General features: G+C 39.0%; 1 protein-coding gene across 2 annotated transcripts; it reads right to left on the reverse strand.

The window, feature by feature from the left end:
- Positions 1 to 1,372: 1,372 nt before the first annotated feature.
- On the reverse strand, positions 1,373 to 7,689 carry LOC106565735 (eukaryotic translation initiation factor 4E type 3). 2 transcript variants are annotated; one of them, XM_014133176.3, is made up of 7 exons: positions 7,143 to 7,689; positions 6,100 to 6,172; positions 5,705 to 5,799; positions 5,368 to 5,428; positions 5,186 to 5,252; positions 4,876 to 4,892; positions 1,373 to 4,053 (listed from the first exon to the last, which is right to left on the reverse strand). In XM_014133176.3, the coding sequence occupies exons 1-7, from the start codon at positions 7,316 to 7,318 to the stop codon at positions 3,991 to 3,993; spliced, it is 552 nt and encodes a 183-aa protein (XP_013988651.1). In that variant the 5' UTR covers positions 7,319 to 7,689; the 3' UTR covers positions 1,373 to 3,990. The 2 variants fall into 2 exon arrangements, with proteins under 2 accessions (XP_013988651.1, XP_013988650.1); XM_014133175.3 differs by having other exon boundaries at positions 4,737 to 4,892; positions 7,143 to 7,589.
- Between the last annotated feature and the right edge of the window lie 398 nt (positions 7,690 to 8,087).

Raw genomic sequence — 8,087 nt, forward strand, 5'->3', positions numbered from 1 at the left:
TTAGTGGCCTCTTATTGTCCCCAGTACAAGGTGCACCTGTGTAATGATCATGCTGTTTAATCAGCTTCTTGATACGCCACACCTGTCCGGTGGATGGATTATCTTGGCAAAGGAAAAAATGCTCACAAACAGGGACGTAAACAAATTTGTGCACAAAATGTGAGCGAAATAAGCTTTTGCGCATATGGAACATTTCTGGGATATTTTATTTCAGCTCATTAAACATGGGACCAACACTTTCGAAGTTGAGTTCATATTTTTGTTCAGTGATGATGCAGAGATTTATAGTAACTTAAAAAACATGAGCTGGCGCACACCCAGAAAAATGTGTTTGTGTGGAGGTGCTAACGGCGAATAAACTATAATCTATCAAAATAAAGTCGCACACTCCATATATAAACTCCCAGCAATTTAATGGGTATTTACCAACGTTTCGGTATCACTGTGCCTTCCTCAGTGTAATGTCTTGTTCAAGTATTCATGACATTACCCTGAGGAAGGCACAGTGATGCCGAAACGTTGGTAAATACCCATTAAATTGCTGGGAGTTTATATATGGTGTGTGCGACTTTCTTGATTTTGATAGTGGGCATTTATAGTAACAACAGCACCCCTCTCAATTTGCATCAAAGTTGTAATCATACAATGTAATCAAAAAAAGATAATTCTCTAGGTGAACTTCCAATTAAAAATGTTGATCCATTAAAAGATAATACAACACACAATTACAAAGTCAGCTAAATGTATCTGCATTTGAATATAGGGCATATAAAGCTCAATGGTGTCTAACAAAAGTGTTTTTGTATGAATTGTTTTTACATATTGTTGGTTTGATGTTGCTAATATGCTGTGGATTAGGCCTTGACTTGATAGAGTGCTGCTTTAAAACAAATTAATTGAGGATTACTATCAATTATGTAACACCCTCTCCATATGCACTCATGCACACAACAAAGTAATTAGCCTTCTGTTAATTAGGTAATTAAGCAAATGAAAATAATCTACTCTCAATTTCCAAAGGGAGTGGCTTTCATATGATGTTCTCCCCTGCTGCTGAGGGCATGATGAGCAACAGAGGAACAATACATGACTAACGTTCTACATGTAATGAAAGGAAGCCACTTCTGGGGAGGGTTCACAGATAATGACGTCTGAGGACATTTCACCCATCTGTCCATACTGTATTTGTAAGCAAAAAACACAAAGCCTGGAAATTGACAACACACACCTACATTTCAAAAACAGGCATCCTGTTGGGATAATATTCATATTTTACTTATTTACTGCCAAGGTTGATCGAACCAGTGCTTGCAGTGTGTGAACAAATATGGACAAGCATAGGACTTAGCAAATAAACACTCTTGCTACGTGGCAAAGGACACAGACATTTTTATTTTTTTCAGGGGTGATGATACTGAGCAGAGTATCAGTAGTACTATTAGTACTCTGTATTAAGTGACTTGCAGCAGAAATGCAAGTGAAATATACAAAAAAAAAGTCACCAGTAGGTGGAGATAATGCGGCAAGACCAAAGCATCAGAATATTCCCACAAATTAAAAACATTTTATTTTTCCAGTACCCTCGAACAACAAATGCAACAAAACTCAAAAATATAGGACCAAGTTGAATACATTTTTAAACCAAATTCTACAACTGAGACCCTGGGCAGCGGAAGGCACAATTCTAATGTAAAATGTGATCAGTACAGCTCACTTTGAAATAGTGGGATTCAAAACTCAAATAACAGAGGTTACACACTACATGACCAAAAGTATATAGACACCTGCTCTTCGAACATCTCATTTCAAAATCATGGGCATTAAAATGGAGTTGGTCCCCCCTTTGCTGCTATAACAGCCTCCACTCTTCTGGGAAGGCTTTCCAATAGATGTTAGACGATTACTGTGAGGACTTGCTTCCATTCAGTCACAAGAGCATTAGTGAGGTCGGGCACTGATGTTGGGTGATTAGGCCTGGCTCGCGGTCGGCGTTCCAATTCATCCCAAGGGAGTTTGATAAGTGTTGAGGTCAGGGCTCTATGCAACCAAGTCAAGCTTTTCCACATTGACCTCAACAAACCATTTCTGTATGGACCTCACTTTGTGCATGGAGGCATTGTCATGCGGAAACAGGAAAGGGCCTTCCCCAAACTGTTGCCACAGTCAGAAACATCTAGAATGTCATTGTACTGTATGCTGTAGCGTTAAGATTTCCCTTCACTGGAAAAAAGGGGCTTAGCCGGCACCATGAAAAACAGCCCCAGGCCATTATTCCTCCTTAACAGTTGGCACTAGCATTCAGGCACCCGCCAAACCCAGATTCGTCCGTCGGACTGCCAGGTGGTGAAGCGTGATTCATCACACCAGAGAACGCATTTCCACTGCTCCAGAGTCCAATGGCGGCGAGCTTTAGACCACTCCATCCAACTCTTATTGAGCATGATGATCTTAGGCTTGTGTGCGGCTGCTCGGCCATGGAAACCCAATACATGAAGCACCCAATGAGCAGTTCTTGTGCCAATGTTGCTTCCAGAGGCAGTTTGGAACTCGGTAGTGAGTGTTGCAACCGAGGACAGACTATTTGTACGCACTAGGTGCATCAGCACTCAACGGTCCCGTTCAGTGAGCTTGTGTTGCCTACCACTTCACGGCTTAGCCATTGTTGCTCCTAGACGTTTCCATTTTACAATAATAGCACTTACAGTTGACCGGGGCAGCTCTAGAAGGGCAGAAATGTGACAAACTGACTTGTTGCATCCTGTCACGGTGCCATGTTGAAAGCCACTAAGTAAGGCCATTCTATTGCCAATGTTTGTCTATGGTGATCGCATGGCTGTGTGCTCGATTTTATACACCTGTCAGCAACGGGTATGGCTGAAACAGCCGAATCCACTAATTTGAAAGGGTGTCCAAATACTTTTGTATAGTGTATATTATATAGTATATATTACCACCACAAGTGTTCTGGTGAGTGATGTGACAGCAGCATGGGATTTTTTATTATTATATTGGAGTTTCAATAAGGTGAATAGTAACTTATCCTATTATTATATTCACCCAAAACATACTTCCAAAGAATGCATTTAAAACACTTAGAAATGTTTAAATGAAATGTACTATATATATATATACACACAGTACTTTGTTAATATTTGATCCTTTAAGTTAAAAAAAATCTGATACAAAAAAAATACACCAGTATAACACTGTTCATACCTATTGCATATTAACAGCTCTGCAATCAAAGTATAATCATAATGTGTAAGAATGTCTGGGGACTTTGCTCATTACTACCTGTAGCATTTGAGTCAATGTCTCTAATTTAAACTCTGATGTTAATATTGGTGAGACGATTGAGTGTGTGCCAAAAAGAAAACACTGTCTGCCAACAGTTACAAATATTACAACTTTTAGGACACTCCATTTTTAAAAATGAGTCAAAGTATATATGGATCAAACAATTCATATTTCCAAGACAGCTAAAAACATACATTGTATAAACAAGCAACATCTCTCTATGGGCAAATGTAGTGAAAACCATTGAACTATGGGTCAGTGGTGTGCCATAGATAGTGTGCGTGCCATAGATACAGTAGGGATCAATGCTCACATGTGAGGTCCATGGCATGCCAAGCCAGGCAGAGAGCAGGGCAGTGACAGTGCAGCGATAGAGCGCATTATCATTCTAAAGAAGAAACACGACATATACAGAAATGACATGAATGAAGACTAAGGACAATTTTTTTTAAATGACAGACTAAATTAAAAAAGACCTACCGGTACTTTAAAGATAGAACCTCTTTAGAATTGTGTTTCAAGGCCAAACAAAAAAACAATAAAAAAGCAGACAAACTCAGCCATTTGAATCTATAAAAATATATATCAATAACATTCTATGACGTTTTCCTTGGTTGGATGTACAGTATACAAAATTATATTTTGGATTAAGTTGAGGAGAGAAGGTTAAATCCAGGGGAGAATAGAGCTTTATCAAAAAGTACAGAGGCTAATGTCGTGAACGCCCTCCTTCAAAGGCATGATGTTCCTTGTGAGCTGAAAGATGAAAACAGTCATATTTAATGTAAACCCTTGACTTCACATACATAGCAAATATTTTATCTTGGATAAAAAAAAATGCCTAAAACTCACCGGGGGCATGTAGATGGAGAGCGGCCAGACAGTGGTGAAACTAACCAAAAGCGTGTGAAAATCCTATTGGATTCTAGCTCAATAGATAGCAAGATTTTATACGTGTCTGCTACTTCAAATTAGCGAATGCCCATCAGTTAGGTTTAGTATCTAAATAGTCAATACCACCAGTAGAAAGTCAGGTTTGGTAGCAACTTTCAACATCGGCAACTGACAGTTCTCGCTTTTGCTTTGTATGTATGCTAGTAGTATAGTACATTTTTCAATCATCTTTGCTGATAGGGATGTTGTGTTTCCGTAAGTGAATAAATTGGAATAGATATGCAGGCATGGTAAAGCCTCAACCTTTTCGGAAATCTTGCAATTTCAATGAGCTTGAAAAATAACTACATACGGACAACATTATTCATATTTTGTGTGACTACAATGCCACAGTCAAAACTCAAAAATAGAGACAGTATAATTTCGCAGAGCATCACAGCAGCCAAGTATTCACAGCCCGCCCTCCCGCCCTCCCTCAGCTGGGTAATTATCATTCAAAACAATGCATTTTAAAATAAATGACGTAAACAAAAGACCATACTCACATTTATAAAATACTGCTTTAAAAGTTATGTGCGGGAGGAGTTCATAGACTTTCCCTAAGATATTCGCTTCACTAGCAAGAGATGCATTTCCATTCCAGACTTGAACAAGATCGTCTCGATCTCGAATACTAACACTTACACCAACCACTTCATCCTCTGTAAAGGCAAAAGGAAAGATAGAAATCAGTACATATAAATGGTACATGTTTCCACTAGCTCATATAGTCACATCATATTCTATTATTAGTGCCAAAGGGTGAATCAGTTTGGAATAACTTAACAATAAGTTGGTTCATTTTCTAACTTAAATAAGTTTAGTAGGGATACAACTAAAATAGGCCCCATAGTGTCTGGCCATGATGGAGTCCTCACGTTGTAATTTTACAAATCACTCAACCCCTCAAGCACTAGATTCAACATCATGTACTGACTTGAAAGTAGGGACTCACCTGAAGCACAATAATCGGCAAACTGCTCTCCAATCGTGGCAAGTAACAACTCCTTCCAAACGGCAGACTGAGAGTGAAAATATTTTTTAAAAGTGTTTTATAGAATCAACTCAGTCAGTGAGTGAGTAATATGGCATTAATTTGAGATGTATTAAGGATGAGTGAAGGTTCTTAAAACATACAGTGCTTTCTTTTGGTACTTTCATCTTCCAGACTCCACCTTTAGCATTACATTCTTCTTCCCTGTTGGAGATTAAAGAATTAAGACTCAGTAACACTTGAGCTCAGCATTTAGGCTGACACTAACATATGAGGTTTCAACCAAAAACTCTTGTCTCAGGCAGCGAAAACTAGGAAATTATAATAATTTACCAAAAGCATTCTAGTTTGTGCCACTTAAGTCATGAAAGAGCTTACGTAACAAAATTTCCAATGAACCTTCCATTGAAACCACAATCTAAAGCCTTCCCAAAATTAAATAAATGATATAACTATTTTCCATGAAGTTAGTGGACTTACCATAGGGGCCTCCTCTCTCCATGCATTAAGTGATAACTACATCTTAGAGGCAGGGTAGTCACAGGAGGGATGTTGTTGTATACACTCCAGAAACTCTACTCAGAGAAAATCAGTAGAGACAAATCAATGCATAATTAACAACGGCTTACTGAAAAGTAATTTCTCTCAATCCAATGAAAAGACTGCCTTGCTGATCTCTTAGTATGCTATGCTAGTTAGTCAGACCAAAATAAAGTCAACCTATGGATTTTGTAAAAACATTTTAACTAGGCAAATCAGTTAAGAGCAAATTATTATTTACAATGACTACCTACACCAGCCAAACCAGGTTCGGAGTAGATAGCTTGAAGAGGTCATTTACAACGTTATCCATAATTTGCCCACATTAAAATCACCTGAACAGTTTGTACTGTGTAGATCTTTTTCAGATTGGATTCGCACTCTGCTGCTGTTGTCCCTGGCAATGACCTAAAAGAGAAACACAAACAAGCTGCTTCTTGAAAACCAAGCCCATTCCCAAAGACAGATGTGTGTCAAAGCCTGTATCAAAGTAAGACATTTCTTAGGCATGTTGGAGCTGCATAACCAACATTAGCACTGAATCATATCTAGTCATGACAAATTCAGTGATGTGATCAGGTCAATGTAGAAAATCGAATCAAATTGTATTAGTCACATGCACTGAATACAACACCTTACAGTGAAATGCTTGTTTACGAAAATAGTGGGTAGGTCAAGTTCCATGTGTGAGATATATAAAATTCCTTATTGAATACTGAAAATATCGAAATAAATGGGCACACAATTGTAGATCCCAGTCTATGAACTTGACAAAACATTCTCACTACATTGTGAATGCAATTATGCAAATGTTTGGGTTAGGCCATCTGCTGAACTTCAATTAAAATGTAACTTGGACAGTTGACTTTTACAATACATTGACCTGAAGTCAAGAGATGTTACTCAAAGTAGCCTTCGTGCTATCGACCGCAGAATACGATGTGATCACGTATGATAGCGGGAGACAAGATAGCCTGAATCTGACTCAGCTTGCAACAACGTTGCAACGTTGTCTGCTGCTTCCACCAGTTGTGACAAGGTAACCAGGAAGCCTATAGTTAGCGTCACAACTTCTTGGATAGTTAGCTAGAAAATGCACTAATAATACATTCTAATTGTTCAAAAATATCATAGGTAAACGTTCACGCTGGTCAAGATAGCATACCGGTAAATTAGCGATCTAACGTAGTTAGCTGTATCTGGAAGACCCTCTTTTCTTCTAGCTAGCTAACGTTAGTTAGCTATAACAGTTGTGTAAAGCCGACATCGATGTTGTCGGTTGTCTTTAAGTGAGTCTTACTCCGTTCGTATCTAAAACACGATGTGCGTGTTGCTAGCTAACGTTAGCTACATTTAGGTACATTCGTATTTTTGTTACCTGTCAAGCCAAAATGTCCACGGAGAGTGCAGGGGCAGTGTTGTGCCATCTTCGACGTGATTTGTGATGTTTTCCAATTCTTTCTCGTCAAAGTGAATGTCATTTTCAGATGGATTTGCAAGGTCGTTCTTTGTTTCTGTGTTCATCTGCACATTTGCACCTGCAGGAACCGCCATTTTCTGTGTACAAAATCAAAGTATTTTTGTGTAAAGGCTCGGTGGAGCTCCTTGAACCGAATTGCCTCTTCCGTGTTCACCCCGACGGAGCAAGTATCCACACAGTGCTGTAGACAGTGAAGTCTTCTTCTTCTACGGTACTATAACTTATTTTTCTCATATGATATAATGGCGGTCTGCAAACATACGTTAGGGGTGCACGCTGCCTCCTACTGTGTGGGGTGAAAATCGGAGCAGAAAACAAGGGAATAGGGAAAGGGTGGCAAAAAAAAAACTAATATTGTCAGCCCCCCCCAACAAAAAAAACTCGAATAAATCTAAGCCTTTAGGCTGGTTCAAATGTCTACTCTGATTCCTACAGGCTCTGGTGCGTGAGAGGGAAGTGCATCTGCTGACACTATTCCCTGCAATCAGTGGTGTAGTGGAGGGTATACACCATATACCCACTTTTTTGTGGGCATTGCATATACTCACTTAATTCCCACAATGCTTAGCAAATTAGGCTATAGTGGAGGTACACGCAGTATCAATTAATAGGGCTGATGGATAGATCAGAATGTTTAGCTTAATATGTTGATAAACTATTATTTCTTCATATTTTAAGTGCAGCAATGTGCACACAGCAATTTGCGGGAAAACACAGTTCTTGAATGCGCAAGGCGGTTTCATGGACAGAGATGGAAATAACCATTACAGGGAGGATCTAAAGATGTAACAACTGTCATGGGTTGCTAATATGACTAGGATAATGCCTTTGGCTGCTAGACAA

The sequence above is a fragment of the Salmo salar genome, chromosome 12, assembly GCF_965601325.2.
Source record: "Salmo salar chromosome 12, fSalSal1, whole genome shotgun sequence".
Classification (NCBI taxonomy): domain Eukaryota; kingdom Metazoa; phylum Chordata; class Actinopteri; order Salmoniformes; family Salmonidae; genus Salmo; species Salmo salar.

Excerpts from the sequence above, each read along its gene's own strand:
- LOC106565735 (XM_014133175.3), bottom strand. The coding sequence starts at position 7,318 with ATGGCGGTTCCTGCAGGTGCAAATGTGCAGATGAACACAGAAACAAAG. Across the intron at positions 5,253-5,367 it reads AAGTACCAAAAGAAAGCACT|TCTGCCGTTTGGAAGGAGTT; the intron begins GTATGTTTTAAG and ends TTTCACTCTCAG. Across the intron at positions 4,893-5,185 it reads TGCCGATTATTGTGCTTCAG|AGGATGAAGTGGTTGGTGTA; the intron begins GTGAGTCCCTAC and ends TTGCCTTTACAG.